General features: G+C 47.6%; 2 protein-coding genes across 4 annotated transcripts in view; one reads left to right on the top strand and one right to left on the bottom strand.

The window, feature by feature from the left end:
- Window positions 1-20,613, top strand: part of LOC308580643 (uncharacterized protein) — a 241,891-nt gene that overhangs the window by 79,017 nt on the left and 142,261 nt on the right. The gene's annotated exons all lie outside the window — the stretch shown is intronic.
- Window positions 3,125-20,535, bottom strand: LOC308580375 (uncharacterized protein). Of its 3 annotated transcripts, none has more exons than XM_081181852.1 (5): window positions 19,642-20,535; window positions 9,083-9,270; window positions 8,822-8,948; window positions 6,484-6,561; window positions 3,125-6,113 (listed from the first exon to the last, which is right to left on the bottom strand). In XM_081181852.1, the coding sequence occupies exons 2-5, from the start codon at window positions 9,155-9,157 to the stop codon at window positions 3,439-3,441; spliced, it is 2,955 nt and encodes a 984-aa protein (XP_081037978.1). In that variant the 5' UTR covers window positions 9,158-9,270; window positions 19,642-20,535; the 3' UTR covers window positions 3,125-3,438. The 3 variants fall into 3 exon arrangements, with proteins under 3 accessions (XP_081037978.1, XP_081037976.1, XP_081037977.1); XM_081181850.1 differs by lacking the exon at window positions 19,642-20,535 and adding an exon at window positions 12,597-12,846; XM_081181851.1 differs by lacking the exon at window positions 19,642-20,535 and adding an exon at window positions 12,614-12,846.

Here is a 20,613-nt window from a genome sequence, read left to right as displayed (position 1 = left end):
ACCGCCGGGCTTCGGAAGGCTCCTCCGAAGCCGGGCGGCGGGGCGGGAACACCTGCCGCCGCCCGGCTTCGGAACGGTGCTCCGAAGCCGGGTGGGGGGGAGGGAACACCTTCTGAAGGCGGGCGGGGGGCGAAAGTCTTTGCTCCCCCCTGCCTGCCTGTCCCGGAGGGCTTTTGAAGGCAGGGGGGGAGCAAAGACTTTCGCCCCCCGCCCGCCTTCAGAAGAGGTCCAGGACCTCTTCTGAAGGCTGGCGGGGGGCGAAAGTCTTTGTCCCCCCTGCCTGCCTTCCCAGGGGCTTTTAAATCGCCCCGGACAGCGGAGAAGTCCTCCGCTGTCCCGGGGCGATTTTAAAATGCCGCCCGCCTGCATTTTAAGATCGCCCGGACAGCGGAGAAGTCCTCCGCTGTCCCGGGGTTTTTTAAAATGCTGGGGGTGGGAAGAAAAGCCCTTGTCCCCCCCCCCCCCAGCCTTCAGAAGAGGTCCGGGGACAGACTGTCCCCGGACCTGATCTGAAGGCGGTTTCCCTAGGAACGCATTAATTGATTTTCAATGCATTCCTATGGGAAACCGTGCATCGCAAGACGAAAAACTCACAAGACGAAGAGACTTGCGGAACGAATTAATTTCGTCTTGCGAGGCACCACTGTAACACTATACAATGCACTGATTAAATGGGAGAAAGAAGTTGTGAAACTAAATCTATGAAAGCATCTGGTAAAGTGGGCATTACCTGCAAGCAAAATGTAGCTCCGGGGATTAAAATTAACTATGAATTTTACCATAGCTAAGTACATGCATTCGCCCAGCTAAATTCCACCCCTCCTGTAATCTAATGCTTCTATATTCCCAGAGCGACATCTTAATTTAACAGAAGCTGCCAGCAGAGAGGTTAATCCCAGGGAACAAGCTCCTCTGGTCTTGGAGGAAGGTTAGACCCAAGGTCAAACTGGTGTCCAGGAAGAAGAGTAGAAGAAGAGTTTGGATTTGATATCCCGCTTTATCACTACCCGAAGGAGTCTCAAAGCAGCTAACATTCTCCTTTCCCTTCCTCCCCCACAACAAACACTCTGTGAGGTGAGTGGGGCTGAGAGACTTCAGAGAAGTGTGACTGGCCCAAGGTCACCCAGCAGCTGCAGGTGGAGGAGCAGAGACGCGAACCCGGTTCCCCAGATTATGGGTCTACTGCTCTTAACCACTACACCACACTGGCTCTCATCAAGGATAAACATTAAGGAAAAGGCAAGATACAAAATTAATAAAATACTGAAGTCTGAACCACACTTCGGAATAAAGGGAAATGATTTATAATGAGCTGGAAAAACTGTCAAATATAACTTTTGTTTAATAATAATAATAATAATAATAATAATAATAATAATAATAATAATTTTTATTTAAACCCCACCCTCCCCAGGCAATACCGGGCTCAGGGTGGCTAACGACCAATAATAAAAACAAGTTGATTAAAATACAATTTTTTTAAAAAATTAAAATACAATATTAAAACATTAGGATGCAGCCTCTTCACAGGCGGAGAAAGGGAAAAGAAAGAGGGGAAGGGAATCAAACGGATTCTAAGCCAAAGGCCAGGTGGAACAACTCTGTCTTACAGGCCCTGCGGAAAGAAATCAGATCCCGCAGGGCCCTGGTCTCATGAGACAGAGTGTTCCACCAGGCCGGAGCCAGTGTTGAGAAGGCCCTGCCTCTGGTTGAGGCTAATCTAACTTCCTTAAAGCCCGGGACCTGTAGGGTATTGCTATTTATGGACCTTGAGCCTCTCTGTGGGGCATACCAGGAGAGGCGGTCTCGTAGGTACGAGGGTCCTAGGCTTTAAAGGTCAAAACCAGCACCTTAAATCTGACCCTGTACTCCACCGGAAGCCAGTGCAGCTGGAAAAGCACTGGGTGAATATGCCCCCATGGCAGAGACCCTGTGAGGAGCCTCGCTGCAGCATTCTGCACCCGTTTAAAAAAAACCCAGAAGCTTTTCTGTTAGGAATACAGTGGTGCCTCGCAAGACGAAATTAATTCGTTCCGCGAGTCTTTTCGTCTTGCGATGTTTTTCGTCTTGCGAAGCACGGTCCGTCGCAACTGCGCCTCTTCAAGCGGCTTTAAGAAAAAAGCGAACAAACTCGCAAGACGTTTTCGTCTTGCGAAGCAAGCCCATAGGGAAATTCGTCTTGCGAAGCAGCTCAAAAACCGCAAAACCCTTTCATCTAGCGAGTTTTTCGTCTTGCGAGGCATTCGTCTTGCGGGGCACCACTGTAACTGGTTTAGTGGTACCCAAAGAATAGAAAAAATTGTTTATGTATGCTACTACGGCTGCTCAAATGATATATGCCCAGAGATGGAAAGAAGAAGTAGTTCCGACCACAGAGGATTGGCAACAAAAAATGATGGAGTATGCAGGAACTTACTAGAAGAATAAGAAATCAAGAAAGAAGATGCTATAGTATAGAATTTATGGAATATCTGAAGGATCATTGTAAACAACTTAAAATCATTGCCAGGACTGATATAAAAATGTGCAGTGAGAGAAAGTTAAATAGAATATAAAAGAAAAAGTTTGTAAAAAGGTTTGAATTGAATATGCAGTAGTAAAAGAGATAACATGAGTATCTGCAGAAAGGGAGGGGAGAGGGTCGATATTAAGATTTGGTGTTTTAAATTGATTATGTATTTTTTTTGTTAAAATATCTGTAAAATAATAGAATGAAAAATGAAATGAAAAAATAAAGGAGAAGATAAAAAAAATTACTTATAACAACTAATTCGTTGCCCAAGAAAAACCTCATTTTTTCTTTGGGCAACTCACGATGATCTGAGAGCTTTTTCAGGGTAGCCTCTGGTGGGCCAGAGCCAATGGACACGTCCACTGTCAGCCTTCCATCCCACTATGGGCCATGGCGGCACGGCTGGGGCAAAGCATACTCTCTACGCAGCATCTGATGAAGGAGACTCTAGGCAATACATGTCCTGCTGCCCCAAAGTTCTTGTTTCTACACTAGTTTCATGCCTCCCTTGGTTCTTCCATGTACAGTAAGGTTTCCTGCTCCCATTGCAGCTCTTTTCCTATTCCATTCACTTAGAGGGTTTCTCCATGGTGTGGGTTTTGTGGTGTTCCTTCCACACTCATGAATTTCTCCCCAGCATGGGTTTTGGATAGAAGTTAAGGCTTCCACTATGTCTGAAACTCTTTTGATGTGCCATACATTTAAAGAGTTTCTCCCTGGTTGGATTGGTCGATGGGATCTGAGGCTTAGAGAGGTTCTTTCCACATGCCATGCATTTAAATGGCTTCTATCCTGTGTGGGTTCTTTGATGCTTAGTAAGGTCACCTCTCCCAGCTGAAGTTCTTTCCACACTCCATGTGTAAATGTGGCTCCCCAGTGTGGATTATTTGATGTAAAATAAGAGGGTAAGAACAACTGAACCTCTTTCAATACTCCATACATTTAAACGGTTTCTCCCCGCTGTGGGTTCTTTGATGTAAAGTAAGATTACTCCTCTGACTGAAGCACTTTCCACACTCTATACATTTAAATGGTTTTTCCCCACTGTGGGTTCTTTGATGTAAAGTAAGATTACTTTTCTGACTGAAGCATTTCCCACACTCCTTACATGAAAATGGTTTTTCTCCTGTGTGGATTTTCTGATGTAAAGTAAGTTTACTCCTCTGAGTGAAGCATTTTCCACACTCCATGCACTTAAATGGTTTTTCCCCTGTGTGGATTCTTTGATGTAAAGTGAGTTTACTTCTCTGACTGAAGTTCTTTCCACATTCCATGCATTTAAAGGGTTTTTCTCCCGTGTGGATTCTTTGATGTAAAGTAAGTCTATTTCCCTGACTGAAGCTCTTTCCACACTCCATGCATTTAAAGGGTTTCTCCCCTGTGTGCATTCTTCGATGCACAGTAAGGTCACAAGTCCTACGAAAGTTCTTCCCACACTCCATGCATTTAAACGGTTTCTCCCCTGTGTGGATTCTTTGATGTGATTTGAGGCTTCCCCTATCACAGAAGTTCTTTCCACACTCCATGCATTTGTAGGGTGTCTCCCCTGTATGGGTTCTTTGATGCACAGTAAGGTCACTAGTCCTACGGAAGCTCTTTCCACACTCTCTGCATTGAAATGGTTTCTCCCCTGTGTGGATTCTTTGATGCACAGTAAGGGCACTACTCCTAGGGAACTTCTTGCCACATGCCATGCATTTAAATGGCTTCTCCCCAGTGTGGATTCTTTGATGTGATTTCAAGCTCCCCCTATCACAGAAGCTCTTTCCACACTCCATGCATTTATATGGTGTCTCTCCTCTATGGGTTCTTTGATGCAAAGTAAGATAGTAATTGCGACTGAAGCTCTTTCCACACTCCATACATTTAAATGGTTTCTCCCCCGTGTGGGTTCTTTGATGTGCAATAAGGCTTCTGCTCTGGCTAAAGGTCATTCCACACTCCATACATTTCAGTAGTTTCTCACTGGTATGGATTCTGTCATGCACAGTAAGGTTATGCCTTGAACCAAAACTCTTTCCACACACCATACATCTGTGAGGTTTTGCTCCTGTATGGGTTATCTGATGTGAAGCAAGGTTTCCACTCTGACTAAAACTCTTTCCACACTCCATACATTTAAATGGTTTCTCCCCTGTGTGGGTTATTTGATGTGCAGTAAGTCTTCCCTTCTGGCTAAATCCCTTTCCACACTCCATACATTTAAATGGCTTCTCCCCAGTATGGGTTCTTTGATGTGCAATAAGGCTCCCTTTCTGGCAAAAGCTCTTTCCACACTCCATACATTTAAATGGTTTCTCCACTGTGTGGGTGATTTGATGTGCAATAAGTCTTCCGCTCTGACTGAAACCCTTTCCACACAGCATGCATTTAAATGGTTTCTCCCCTGTGTGGGTTTGTTGATGGAATCTAAGGTTTCCACTTGTGCTGAAACTCTTTCCACACTCTATGCACACATATGGTTTGTTCCCTGTGTGTGTACTTTGATGTACATTAAGATACCCACTGCTACTGAAACACTTTCCACACTCCATACATTTAAATGGTTTCTCCCCGGTGTGCGTTCTTTGATGCTGAGTAAGGTCACCTTTCCCACAAAAGCTCTTTCCACACTCCATACATTTAAATGGTTTCTCCCCTGTATGGATTCTTTGATGTGCAGTAAGGTTTCCACTCTGGGTAAAGCTCTTTCCACACTCGATACATGTGTAAGGTTTCTCTCCTGTATGGGTTCTTTGATGTGAATAAAGGTAACCTCTCCAACTAAAGCACTTTCCACACTCCTTGCATTTAAATGGTTTCTCCACTGTGTGCGTTGTGTAATGTAACTTAAGGCTTCCACCATGTCTGAAACTCTTTCCGCACACCATACATTTAAACGGTTTCTCCCCCGTGTGGGTTCTTTGATGTAAAGTAAGGGTATTCTTATGAGTGAAGTTCTTTCCACACTCCATGCAGTTAAACGGTTTCTCCCCTGTGTGGGTTCTTTGATGTAAAGTAAGGGTGTTCCTATGAGTGAAGCTCTTCCCACACTCCTTGCATTTATATGGCTTCTTCCCTGTGTGGGTTTTTAGATGTTTAGTAAGGTTACTAATGCCACTGAAGTTCTTTCCACACTCTCTGCATTTAAATGGCTTCTCCCCTGTGTGCGTTGTTTGATGCTGAGTTAGAGTTCCACTGCGACTGAAGCTCTTTCCACACTCTAGGCATTTGAACGGTTTCTCCCCTGTGTGAGTTCTTTGATGTTGAGTAAGAGTTTTACTATGACTGAAGCTCTTTCCACACTTCAAACATTTCAGTGGTTTCTCTCCTGTGTGGATGTTGTAACATACATTAAATTGAGTTGGGTGACTATATAGTTTGCTGCGTTCTGGACATGCTTTCCCAGTGTTTCCTGTGTGATCTTCCTGTGAACTCAGGGGTACATGGACATCGATGTCCTCAGTAGCCAAGGATTTAATTCCCCCACTCTTCAACATGTTTCCTACATGCTTTTGGGGTGCTCCTTGATCTACAAAAGTCTCTTTCCATGCTTCTTGCTCTACATTTTCTGATGACACCATGGATGGCTCCTTGTTATTCTCCCTGTTTTGCCCGTTACCTTTTCGGAGGAGAAGGAGAAAAAGAAAAGGTCATTCAAATTGCAAGGTAGAAGCAGACACTTTGAATCGGGCTCATTTCTCTGCTACTCTGATTTTACCATTTTCAAGCATCTCCCCCTTCTCCTTTCCATGCCCAGCTGAATCTGAGGTTATCAAGGGATATGTGTCATGTAGTGAGGGGGGCACAGTCTCAACGACTAGCTGGAGAAGCTCTGGGGTCCACATTTGTCCTTGTGGGTTATTCCAAGAGCCCTACATGGGCCAAGTAGATGCGGACAGGAACCCAGAAGCAAGACATAAAGGCAACAAACCTCTCCTTCCTCCCTTTCCAGAAGAAAAAGAACCCCAGAACACAAACTAAGTACCAACCTGCTGAGGTCTCCCCTTCTTTGAGATCCTGGAGAAATGGATCGTGTCCTTCTTCCCAACAGGAACGGAGGTCTGATTCTTTCAAGGAAAGAGACAATGTTAGACACCTGTGGTCACAAAATATCCAGCCATTTCTAATCGATCCGTATCCACGAGTTCAAAGCCAAGGAAAGGGATTAGGCATTGAGATGCTATAAATACGCACCACATGACTAGGAGGGGCCTGTGTGGTCCCTGCTATTACAAAGTGTGGGTTTATAATGTATTATGTATTTACCCAGTAACATTATGCCCATAAGAAGTTCATACGCACAAGAAGAATAAAGGAAGACTGGTTAATTACTTGAAATGCAAGTATAAATGGTCGATACCAGGGAAATGCAACATGGTTTGATTTCAGAAGAGAAAACGTCCCCCAAATGAGGAGGCTGGTAAAAAGGAAGTTGGTAAATCATTCCACTTGATTTTATACTGTAGATCAGGAAAGGTACCAGGACAGCAAAGAGGACACTGGGACGGTTAATCAGCAGAGACAGAGAAGCAGCGAGAGACTAGAAGGTTTCCTTCGAAAAACTGAAATCTTGTCCAAATTAAGAGAACAAAAAGGAACACAAACTCTGGCAAGAAAAGGTGCTAACAGACAGAAAGGGATGCTAGAAAAGACACTGAGGAACGCATTGCTAGAAACATACCAAGGCCAACGACAAGAAGTGATTTAAATATGATTTAAGTTATTTAAATATCACTAGCAGGAAACTGTCTAGGGAGGCAGCTGGAAACTTGGGTGGCAAGAGAGTCAAAGAAGTTGTGAGGAAGGAAAAGGAGATTGCAGAGAAGCCAAACAAATTATATCACAACAGAGGAAATAGGGCAAATTCCAGGACCTGAATTAACCTTTGTAGGAGACAAAGTCTAGAGAAGTAAGGCGGATAGTGAGATATGAAGTTCTGGGCCTAATAAAATAAAACTCAAGGGGCGGTCAGCTGTCTTTGTCATGGCCATGTCTGTGGCAGTGTTGCACTGCTGGAAGATAAAGGTACCGCCCATTTTAGCTGTCAGTCAACACCTCTGTTCTGGAGGCAGCTGAAACCAGCATGGGGCCATACTGTGCTTCTTCGAGAGTGTTCTGAGCAGTTAATACCCTGCTCAGTGCTAGACAAGAAGCTTACGCACATGGCCAACATGCAAAGGCTTGGAATTTCTGTGGCAGATTCATTTACCATGTATTATTCTCTCCTGGACCTTGCTATCCCATTTTTCATCAGAGCAGCTGATCAGCTCAAAGATTAACGGGGCTCCTTATTTTTCTCTGAGCAACACTTCAAAATAGATGCCAGCATAGTCAAATGAATGTATCAATCATATTTTTTTATAAAACAGTAATAAATTTAATAATAATAAATTTTTTTTATTTATACCCCACCCTCCCCGGCTGGGCTCAGGGCAACTAACACCAAAGATGAATTACAATAAAACGTAATAGAAAAAACAAAAACAAACAACAACAACAACCAAACAGTTAATTAAAATACAGCTTAAAATGCAGCCTCATTTTAGTAGTAGCCCATAAATCAAGACCATAAAGGCAGGAAACTTCAGATTTTCACCCAGGCCAGCTATCCATGCTGGTCCTACATGGGCCAGCAAAAAAGCCAAGGGAAAATTTATATACCAAATCACAATTAAGGGGTCAGAGTGAGTCTAAGCCGAAGGCCAGGCAGAACAGCTCCGTCTTGCAGGCCCTGCAGAAAGATGTCAAATCCCGCAGGGCCCTAGTCTCTTGTGACAGAGTGTTCCACCACATGGGGGCCAATGCTGAAAAGGCCCTGGCCCTAGTTGAGAGCAATCTACACTCAAATGTAATTTAAAATGATGTTTTAAAAAATAAAAACAAATAAATGAAAAAGATCGCTAGATCCAGTGGGCATCCATTCCAAGAGCTGACGAAGAACTTAAATTGCTGATCTTATATCAAAAAATGTAACTTGTGCCTTCATCAGCTTCCGTACCCGACAACCAGGATAGCTCAGTTGGTTAGAGAATGGAGCTGACAACGGCAAGCTTGCAGGTTCGATCCCTGAACGGGACAGCTGCGTGTTCCTGCATTGAGGAGTTGGACCAGTCAAGAGGCGAGGGGAAATTTGCTCCTGTGCTCATAACCTGCTTGCGCGTTTCCCACAGGCATCTGTTGGGCGCTATGAAAACAGGAAGCAGGCCAAATGGACCACTGCACTGGCTATTCATATGTTCTTCCTACACTGCATGATTAAATGGCACAAACAGCAAATTCACGCCTCCAACGTCTAACAGCCAAGAGGAATAAAAAATGCATCCTTACCTAGAGAGGCCACCATCTCATAATTCTCCTCCATGACTTCCTTGTGCAGAGCTCTTTGGCCTGGATCCAGCAGAGCCCACTCCTCCTCCATGAAAAACACAGCCACCTCCTCAAAGGTCAAGAGGGCCTGGAAGAAGAAGAGGAAGAAGAAGACAGAGCTGCTCTTAGATCCCCATCATCCCCACTCAACACAGAGGGAGGCTGGGTGGTCCCATCTGTGCCTCCTCCCTCCTACCTCATTCCCCAATGCTCTTTCCCTACCTGAAGAAGCTGCCTGGCTCCTCTTTCCACTCCACCTTGAAGAACAGAAGGTCCAAACGGTGCCTCTGAGGCCATTGGTGAGGCGATTCGGAGGAGCCGTAAACTGGGCCACTTCTGGGACTCTCTCAGGTGTTGTCACGATGTACTTCAAAGCAGGGAGCAGCTCTTAAGTGGTGCCATTGCAGGGTCTGCAGGAGAGAGAAACAGGGAACATGTCATCCTGTGCACCGGAGGTTTATAGCATTATAAGCTGTCTCAGCCTTTAGGGGACATTCAGCATATGTTCATCCAGATACACAAGTTAGTAAAGTTTTAGGATCAAATTCAAAAACACATAAATAAAGGTTATTCTTAATTATTATTATTAATAATAATAATACTCTGCCCATCTGGCTGGGTTTCCCCAGCCACTCTGGGCAGCTTACAACACACAAAAACGGTAAAACATTAGACATTAAAAATTTCCCTAAACAGGGCTGCGTTCAGATGTCTTCTAAAAGTCAGATACAGTCATATCTCATGTTACGTTTGCTTCATGTTATGTTCTTTCAGGTTACGTCCCGCGGTGACCCGGAAGTACCAGAAAGGGATACTTCTGGGTTTCGCTGCTCGCGCATGTGCATAAGCGCTAAATTGCGCTTAAGCGCCAAATCACAAGCCGCACGTGCTGCAGGTTGCGTTCTTTTCATGTTGCGAACGGGCCTCCGGAACACATCCCATTCGCAACCAGAGGCACCACTGTAGTTTTTAATTCCCTTGACATCTGATGGGAGGGCATTCCACAGGGCGGGTGCCACTACCAAGAAGGCCCTCTGCATGGTTCCGTGCAACCTCACTTCTCGCAGTTAAGGGAACCAGCAGAAGGCACTTGGAGCTGGACCTCAGTGTCCGGGCTGAATGATGGGGGTGGAGATGCTCCTTCAGGCCTACAGGGCCGTTTAGGGCTTTAAAGGTCAGCACCAACACTTTGAATTGTGCTCGGAAACGTACTGGGAGCCAATGTAGGTCTTTCAAGACTGGTGTTATATGGTCCTGGAGACCACTCCCAGTCACCAGTCTAATTGCTACATTCTAGATTAGTTGTGGTTTCCAAGCCACCTTCAAAAGTAGCCCCACGTAGAGTGCATTTCAGTAGTCTAAGCGGAAGATAACCAGGGCATGCACCACTCTGTGTGGACACAGTCTGAGGGAAGGTAGGGTCTCAGCCTGCATACCAGATGGAGATGGTAGATAACTGCCCTGGACACAGATTTTGACCTGCACCTCCATGGACAGCTGTGAGCCAAAATTGCTCCCAGACTGCCCACCTGGTCCTTCAGAGGCACGGTTACCCCCCTCAAGACCAGGGATTCCCCCACACCTGCCCACCCTGTCCACCCACAAACAGTACATCAGTCTTGTCAGGATTCAACCTCAATCTGTTAGCCGCCATCCATCCTCCAACCTCTTCCAGACACTCATATATCTATAGACCTCGCTTTTCGTTTCCTTCAAACAGCTATCTGGCAAACCATTTTCTGACCTTTGCAAACATTTTTAATAAAGAAAAAAGCAACCTTGTAAATTATTGCCTATCTCTGGTTGGAAGAAAACTGGTATTTGGAGAGAATCAGGTTGCAGAAGCTCCATACAAGCTGGTGTGTGAGGTGGGAAGCTTGAGAGCACTCCAACTAGGTCAAACTAGGACTGGGGGAAGGAGATACGAAGTTTGGTGATATTGGCACCCTAGGCCAAAATCCAGCCTTCGAGTCCTCCCCATCCAGCACTCAGGAATCTCCCCAAGCCAAACACCCTCTCCATCACTGCCCTGAGTCCTTGCTGACAGAATTTACGTGGCCGGAAAGGATCCTTTGAATGGTACCTCGGGTTACATACGATTGTGTGAATACAGTGGTACCTCGGGTTACATATGATTCAGTTTACATACGCTTCAGGTTACAGACTCTGCTAACCCAGAAATAGTACCTCAGGTTAAGAACTTTGCTTCCGGATGAGAACAAAAAACACGCGGCAGCAGCGGGAGGCCCCATTAGCTAAAGTGGTGCTTCAGGTTAAGAACATACCTCCAGAACGAATTAAGTACTTAACCCGAGGTACCACTGTACCTACTGGACAAAGCTCAGTCACATCCCTAACTCCACCCACTTTTGTCTCTGGCCCCGCCCACAAATGGAAGTGGCCCCTGGAAGGCTGCTAAGGGATCGAATGTGTCCCTCTGGCTGAAGAACGCTCCCCTCTCCTGTTCCAACCACTACATTTTGCTCTGCTTATCATCCTGGCCAACCTCACAGGGTTGTTGTGTGAGCACTGCCCAAGTGGTGGGCTTTGGAACCCCTTTAACGCTAAGAGGTTTTCCCCTGTCAATCTGGATGTTTTCAAGGCGGACGAGAATGAGGCTGGCAGCCCCAGCAGAGAAAGACCCTCAGCATCCTTGAGCTGAGCCAATCCTTCAAGAGAGTCCAGATCCCCTCCCCCCCCTACACGAAGGCTTTGATCTCCCCTTCCAACAAACTCCCAAGAGGGTACCTGGAGAATATCCCCTTTTCGGAAAGAAAAAGCATCAAAACCTGGTGGTGGTGGGTGGGGATGCATGTTCTTCCCCTAGTGAGCTGGACAGGAGGCATTTATTTGATTCATCCAGCCTTGAGATTATTTAGAACAGTGTTTCCCAACCTTTTTTGGGCAAAGGCACACTTGTTTGATGAAAAAAATCTCGAGGCACACCACCATTACAGCCCCGTGACGTCAGCGCGCAGCGTCACGCCGGGAGGGACGCACGAAAGTGTAAGTTTCAATTTTTTCCCTCCCCCTTGCCGGGGAACCTCCAAGCTTTGGGGGTGGGGGGGAGGAGGCAGCAAAGCGAGGCAGGAAGGAGAGCGCGGCTTGGCTGGGTGAGCTTTGGCAGGGAATGAGAGCCGCGAGGCGGGCGCTGCGGACGGAGGCGCTGCCCGCCGAGCTCGCAGGCAGCCAGGCAGGCAGACGGCGAGAGCCCCGCGCTGGGCGGCCTCTCCTCGCCGCCGCCACCCCGCCTCTCGCCGCCCGACTCGCCCGCCTCCCTCCAGGCAACATCTCGCGGCACACTAGTGTGCCACGGAAGAGTGGTTGGGAAACACTGATTTAGAAGGCTTTTAAGTCCCTAAACCATTTCATATCCCTGCACCAAATGCAAGGACCAAATGCAAGTCTCAGAATCCATTCCTTTGTTCAAACATGGGTTAAGACAGACAGATAGATAGATGATAGATAGGAGCAGGCAAGCCCCACTTTGCACAATCAATCACATGACACGGCCCCCCCCCATTTGAATGGCAAAGCCCATCCACTCGGGTTAGTGGTAGCGGTCCCCTCAAATATTTTATGGGGGGCATCGAAGGGACCCCCCAGGACCTGGCTCCTCTGGGTGGGGTGGAGAGACGACACTTTTCAGCTGGGTGGCCTGGATCAACGCCCCGGATCAACGTCCCCCATTCTCACCCCCCCCCAAAACCCCTCCCCCCCAGCAATGCAAAATTACCCCCAAATATGTTGCACCTCTTTCCCTTCTTCCTTCTCCACTTCCGGGGAAAGCGGGTTGAGATCCCTCCCCGCCTCTCGAGTAGCCGGAGGTCATTGAGCCAGAGGGAAGGGTGAAGATCTCCCTCTCCCTGCGAGCAGAAACCGGTGGCGCCCCCACTGTCTGCTCCCACCCGCAGATCGCAAGCTGGGAGGGGCGGCTCTGCATTCATAGCTCTATGGGCCGCCGCGTTCGAAAGGGAACCCGAAGTGTCTCTGCCGTAGTTTCCAAAGCTGCAGGGAGCGCTGTTCGGAGGCTGTTTCCAAGCGGGGGGGGGGAAGAGTAGGGGATGGGTCCTCTAAGGCGGCAGATTTTAAGAGTGGGGAGGGGAGACTTCTGAAGATACCCCTCCACTCTTTTTCCTGGTAGGGGAAACCCGCGAGGTCAGGTCCCTTGGACTGAGGGGGAGGCCGGTTCCTAGAGAGGGCAAAGAGGTAAATGCGCAGATTGGGGGGGGCGGGGTGGTGATGATAATGGGGGGGGGGAGGCGGGGTGGGGGATCTGAGCCATGCAATGTAGATGCAACTAAAAAGTTGCATTTTTTTGCATTGCACAATTCTTGCGGGAGCACGAGCCTTGTTGCGGATTTTTGCATTGCACAATTCTTGCGGGAGCACGAGCCTTGTTGCGGAGGGAAATGGCCGTAGTTGAACTGGGTGAGAGAAGGACAACAAGCTCTTTCTCACCCACGACCAAAAGGACGGCGAAGAGACCCCCTCCCTAAGTATCCACGCTTCAAAGCGGGATTTTGATGATGGGCTCTTCTTGACACCCCCACCCCTGTGGATTCACCCTCTGCAATACAGGAATGTGCAGCTGTCCCTTAGGGGGATCGAACCTGCAACCTTGGCATTATCGGGCTACCTAGGTGCTTCGGAGAATGGGGCAGTTTTCATCTGTTTTAGCATTTTAACTTTTGTATATTGTAAAGTACTGTACAGTTGTACACACCCCCATTCCACTTTAGGTGTCCTGGCATCTGCCAAAGAACCTTGGGAGCTGTAGTTTAAAAATAAAAATATATTATTTATACCCCGCCCATCTGGCTGGGTTTCCCCAGCCACTCTGGGCGGCTTCCAACAAAGACCAAAAATACACTAAGATGTCGCACATTAAAAACTTCCCTGAACAGGGCTGCCTTCAGATGTCTTCTGAATGTCAGGTAGTTGTTTATCTCTGTGACATCTGGTGGGAGGGCATTCCACAGGGCGGCTGCCACTACCAAGAAGGCCCTCTGCCTGGTTCCCTGTAGCTTTGCTTCTAGCAATGAGGGAACCGCCAGAAGGCCCCCGGCGCTGGACCTCAGCGTCCAGGCAGAATGATGGTGGAGACGCTCCTTCAGGTATACTGGGCTGAGGCTGTTGTAGGATTTTAAAGGTCAACACCAACACTTTGAGTTCTGCTCAGAAACATACTGGGAGCCAATGTAGGTCTTTCAAGACTGGTGTTATGTGGTCTCGGTGGCCACCCCTAGCTGCTGCATTCTGGATTAGTTGTAGTTTCCGGGTCATCTTCAAAGATAGCCCCATGTAGAGCGCATTGCAGTAGTCCAGGCGGGAGATAACTAGAGCATGCACCACTCTGGCGAGACAGTCTGCGGGCAGGGAGGGTCTCATCCTGCGTACCAGATGGAGCTGGTAGAGAGCTGCCCTGGATACAGAATTGACCTACGCCTCCATGGACAGCCGTGAGTCCAAAATGACTCCCAGGCTGCACACCTGGTTCTTCAGGGGCAGTTACCCCATTCAGGATCAGGGAGTCCTTCACACCAGCCCACCCCGTCCCCCAAGAATCCTGTCAGGATTTAACCTCAATCCACTAGCCGCCATCCATCCTCCAACCTCCTCCAGGCACTCACACAGGACCTTCACCGCCTTCACTGGTTCTGATTTAAAAGAGGTAAGAGTTGGGTATCATCTGCATATTGATGGACACCCAGCCCAAATCCCCTGATGATCTCTCCCAGCGGCTTCATGTAGATGTTAAAAAGCATGGGGGAGAGGACGGAACCCTGAGGCACCCCACAAGTGAGAGCCCAGGGGTCTGAACACTCATCCCCCACCACCACTTTCTGAACACGGCCCAGGAGGAAGGAGCAGAACCACTGTATAAGAGTACCCCCAGCTCCCAGCCCCTCTAGACAGTCCAGAAGGAGCTTAGGCTATGGTAAAAAGGTAAAGGTACCCCTGACCGTTAGGTCCAGTCGCGGACGACTCTGGGGTTGCGCGCTCATCTCGCTCTATAGGCCGAGAGAGCCGGCATTTGTCCGCAGACAGCTTCCAGGTCACGTGGCCAGCATGACTACGCTGCTTCTCGCAAATCAGAGCAGCACATGGAAATGCCGTTTACCTTCCCGCCAGAGCAGTACCTATTTATCTGCTTGCACTTGATGTGCTTTTGAACTGCTAGGTGGGCAGGAGCAGGGACCGAGCAACGGGAGCTCACCCCGTCGCGGGGATTTGAACTGCCGACCTTCCGATCGGCAACCCCTAGGCTCAGTGGTTTAGACCCGCGTCCCAAGGCTGGGCTTTTCTCTCTGGCCAGCTACTAGGGGGCGGAGAACATTTCCTCAGGATTAGCCTCATCGAAGCAGGGGCACGCACCTGTCAAAATCTCCACTTTGCCGTAGTCTCGTTGCTGAGCCGCAATGTTCAGAGCTCAGTGGAGTGAGACCAGCCAACTCGACGAGTCTCTGAGGTGCTAGCATCCAAAGTCAGGTCCAGACCTAGGGCCGGACGAACAGCAATCCACATGGTCAGATGGTCCAGGGGTCAGGGAATCCAATGCTCATAGTGATAAGGGTCAAAGCGAGCAGGAAGCAGAAATGTAGGGCCAGGAACTATAAGCGTTGTTTCCATCATCTGACTGCTGCTTGATGTTCTGTGGCAAGGCCATCTGGAAGAGCTTTACCTTTATGCCTTATGTATAACCATGTACCCTAACAATGCATAATTGTTAATGCTAGAAGTGCCTAAAATCTTAAGAATCAAAGTCTCTCTCTGCCCTGTTGCTGTGCTTGCAGAAAGCAAATAAATATTTAGCTACGTCTGCATTCTGTAGGGAACATTCCTCAGGCTGTTTCTTAGGCTCACGAAAATAGCACGAGACGGTCACTCCGACCTGAGAAACAGGAAATTGGATGTTTGCCACATAACGTAATGCATCTGCCTGATAACAGAAGGGGGGATTTTGGCTTCAACTGCCAAAGGGTTTTTTCCCTCTTTTTGCTAGTTTGCTGAAAATAGGGTAAAGGCCGTTGATGATTTCTTATGCACATATATGGAAAAGCAGAAGTAATCTTTACATAGACATAGGAAGGGCTGCACCCATGTTCATTGGTTTGATTTTGCTGCAATATATGAATATGTAATGTTTAATTGCTGTTTGGAATAAGGTATATAAACCTAAAGCCCCTAGGGCTCTGGGCCCAGGCTCTGGAAATCATTCCCCTGGGTCTTTATTGCTCAGCAATAAATGTTTACTTTATTTTTCCTCCACTGCTGTGTCTGTTGATTCTTGAGCATATCTTGAATGGGTAACAGGTATTCCTTATCTCCTTGCAACAGTTCTGCAGTTCTCATCAGTGTCTTCTCCTCTGAGTCCTTGAAGGCTGGTCAGCTGAAGGTGGAGTCTCTCTGCCTTCTCCTCGTTCAGGCTGCTGTTCAGCAGGCAAAGTGGACTCCTGACCCATGGCACTCTGCAGATTTGCAAACTGCCATTTGAACCAGTTTCCTGCCTCCTGGAAAACTGTATTTTTGTCTTCAGAGGTTTCCATAGGGCGTGGAAAGAGAAGAACTCCAGAGGTGATGAATGAAGAGAAGCAGGTCGTTGGTTTTGACTGCTGATCAGATCATTGGTCCCTGCCTTGAACTCCTAACACATTTCCCTTCTTCCTTCTTTCCCCAAAACAGGCAAAGGACAGGAGAAAAAGTTGTCATCAGAAACAGGCAAGCAGAAACCAGGAAAAGAGGCGTCCGAGAATAGAAAGGGACTGATAAGGACAGAGAGAAACAAGTCAGAGAAGAAATTGTGTACTCTTCAGGGTCCCGATACTTATGAATGCTCAATCCCACAGAAAAACAACAAAGGGAAAGAAAAGGTGAAGTATCCAGTGGGGAGGGAAATACTGAAAAAGTAGTCGGTTGACTTCCCTATAAAATTCCATCAATGCCCCTATAGTTTTCAGTGCTTTAGATTTTACTGTTTCATATGTCATTTCCATGAAAGGGTTTCCACTAATAAGAACATCCAGATATCTAAAAATGCGGGTTTGGTTTGTTCTATGGCTTGCTGGTCTAAGAACCATGTATGCCTACCAAAAACCACAATATTGGTCTTAGAGTAGTTTATGGATAAACATCCCTGCTTGCATTACACACTAAGCACGTTCAATAGATTTTTGAAGGCCCAGCAGCGGGCGGGAGAGAAACACCAGATTATGAATTTCAGTAGGGACAAATATAAGGTGCTACACTTAGGCAGGAAGAACCAGATGCAAAAATCTAGGATCGTGGCTACTTGGCTTACTAGCAGTACATGTGAAAAAGATCTAGGGCAGGCATGTCCAAAGTCCGTTTCAGGGGCCTAATCTGGCCCACTGGTCAGTTTAATCCAGCCCCTGTGGAAGTTTATTTTCTGGGGTAAAATCCTAAAAAAAGCTCTCTCTGGCCGTCTTTGAAAAAAGTTAGGACACCCCTGAGGTCTTGGTGGACCACAAGCTTAACACGCTATTCTAGGCTGCATCAACAGAAGCCTAGTGTCCAGATTAAAGGAAGTAATAGTACTACTCTATTCTGCCTTTGTCAGACCACACCTAGAATACTTTGTCCAATTCTGGGCACCACAATTTAAGAAGGATGTTGACAAGCTGGAACATTTGCACAGGAGGGCAACCAAGACGATCAAAGGTCTGGAAACAAAGCCTTATGAGGAACAGTTGAAGGAGCTGAGTATATTTAGCCTGGAAAAGAGGAGACTGAGAAATAATAGCCATTTTCAAATATCTTAAGTGCTGTCACATGGAAGAGGGAATGTGCTTGTTTTCTCCTGCTCTAGAGGGTAGGACTTTCTGACATTAAGAGCTGTTCAGCAGCGGAATGGACTTCCACAAGAGCGGGTGGACTCTCCTTCCTTGGAGTTTTTTAAGCAAAGGTTGGGTGGCCATCTGTCATGGATGCTTTAGCTGAAATTCTTGCATTGCAGAGGGTTGGACTAGGTGACCGCTGGGTCCCTTCCAGTTCTAAGATTCTATGATCTGCAAACATCAGAATACTGATATTTGGGGTATGCTGAAAAAGGGGTGTATGGGGTGGTATCTCTGGTGGGGGACACATCATGCTCCTTCTCAGGTAGTTGGTCCAATTTTGGTCCACAACCTGCACTCAGCTCTCACCTGTGGCTCCTAGAAGCTGCCAGCAGGCGACAGCAGTCACACTCTGGGAAATGGCTTCGACTGGCTGGCTAAACCAGGTGAGAGGAGCCGATGGGTCTCAAACCCTTGGCAAGTTGGCGACTTCCCCTGCATGTGAAGACGGGCTCTGGTAGATTGAGCAGACAGGATCATGAGTGAGTCCAACAGTTGAAAAGGTGCTTTCTGTTGCAGAGGGAAGTGAGGGGCAGGTGGGGCTCACCCACCTGGAAAAGGGAGCCCATCTAGGAGAAGGAAAAGTCTGATCCTTAACCTCCATTGCCTTGCAGGGTATCTTCAGGAGAGGAAAAGGCTACACAAATCCAGAGTGGAGTTCGTAAGATGGCGCCTCGTATGCTTTCTTCCAGAAACTCCTGCAGCCAAGCTGGTGCCAAACATCTTCTCTGACTGTCTTGCCAGAGTGGTGCATGCTCTGGTTATCTCCAGCTTGGACTACTGCAAAGCGCTCTCCGTGGGGCTACCTTTGAAGGCGACCTGGAAACTACGACTAATCCAGAATGCGACAACTAGACTGGGGAATGGGAGTGGCTGCCGAGACCATATAACACCAGTCCTAAAGGATCATCCCTGGCTCCCAGTACGTTTCCGAGCACAATTCAAAGTGTTGGTGCTGACCTTTAAAGCCCTATACGGCCTTGGCCCAGTATTCCTGAAGGAGCGTTTACACCCCCATTGTTCAGCCCGGACACTGAGGTCCAGCTCAGAGGGCCTTCTGGCGGTTCCCTCCCTGCGATAAGTGAAGCTACAGGGAACTAGGCAGAGGGCCTTCTCGGTAGTGGTGCCCACCCTGTGAAACGTTCTCCCATCAGATGTCAAGGAAATAAACAACTATCTGACTTTTAGAAGACATCTGAAGGCAGCCCTGTTTAGGGAAGTTTTTAATGTTTGATGTTTTAGCGTATTTTTAATATTCTGATGGGAACCTCCCAGAGTGGCTGGGGAAACCCAGCCAGAAAGGTGGGGTATAAAAAGTAAAGGCGCTGTTCTGAACAGAGCACTTTCCTACTATAAAGGTAAAGGGACCCTTGACAGTTAAGTCCAGTCGCAAACGACTCTGGGGTTGCGGCACTCATCTCACTTTACAGGCCAAGGGAGCCAGCGTTTGTTCTCAGACAGACTTCTGAAGAAGTGTGCATGCACACGAAAGCTCATACCAAGAACTAACTTAGTTGGTCTTTAAGGTGCTACTGGAAGGAATTTTTTTATTTTGTTCTCAGACAGTTTTTCTGGGTCATGTGGCCAGCATGACTGAGCCACTTCTGGCACTTTGATGTGCTTTTGAACTGCTAGGTGGTCAGGAGCTGGAACCGAACAACGGGAGCTCACCCCATCACGGCACAGTGGTTTAAACCACAACGCCACCCATCTCCCTTCCTACTATATGCATTGGAATTTTAAACAGGGACATTTGAGAGGGATCACTGGAGGAGACTGAAGATAGAGAGCTGGCGTCTTTGGTGGGAATGCCCAAAATCCAACTATTCTGGACAACGATCATACAAGAAATATGCAAAATAACTAAGCAAGTATTAGAAGTCACCCTACTAAACATCTTCCAAGACAATAATGCCCACTCACATCATAAAGAGCTCATAACCCACTGTCACGGGACTGCCAAGGAACGCCTTTGAGTCGGGGTGGGTGGGTGGGAGAAGAGTCAGAGTGGGAACAGTCAGAAGGAGACAGAAAGGAAGTGACGGAAGGGGAAGAGGGAGAGAGCCAGGAGGCGGGAAGGCTCCCTGATGCTGAAGCAGAGCCCCAGCACCGCACAGGGAGCTCAGGAACAGACGGAGAGCTTATGCAAAGGAGAGGGTTAAAGCGCAGGGATCAGAGACGTCCCATGAAGTCCCCCCGCCTTTTCTATTGGAGGAGAAGCAGGAGAAGACCACTCCCCAAATCTGAAACGGACGATTCAGATGCATGATTGTACTGTGCTGCTTGTACATATGTAAAATAAAGAACTGTAAATATCTCTCTGAGTGAGCAGAGGGTGCTTATTGCGAAGAGCGTACACAAACCATCACTCCCACCTACTCTCAGCAGTCAGAAACATCATAGCCAGACACTGGAGAGACCTGTCAGGAATGAGCATGGACCAATGGTACTATATAGTATGGGAAACAGCCTTATTAGAAAAACTAACCAATAAACTGAAACTGACACAGGGACAAATGGAAGAAGACGCCGTCACCCCGGTATGGCTCCCCTTTATCGCATACAGAGCCCAACAAGACAATGACAAGAATCCGCCAACAGCATACGAATCAATATGGTTAACCTGATTCAAAAACACCCGCCCACCCCACTCACACGTGAAAACAAAGTTCATCACAGCCAATCACACACAACCATACGCTAAGCCAACTCCAACCTCTCACCACCAAAGGAACACAAGCGAATGGTAAAGAGATCCTGCACAAGTGACGCCGACACAAAACCCCACATATACATTAAGTAGAAGCATTGCCACCCGACCCCCCCACTCACCATGCCCCCTCCCTTTCCCCCCTTTCTTCCTAATGCATCACTAATGTCTCCACAAATGAAACT

The sequence above is a fragment of the Podarcis bocagei genome (genome assembly GCF_964188305.1).
Source record: "Podarcis bocagei genome assembly, chromosome: 2".
In the NCBI taxonomy this organism is placed as follows: Eukaryota; Metazoa; Chordata; class Lepidosauria; order Squamata; family Lacertidae; genus Podarcis; species Podarcis bocagei.
This window is presented reverse-complemented; position numbering and strand designations above follow the sequence as displayed.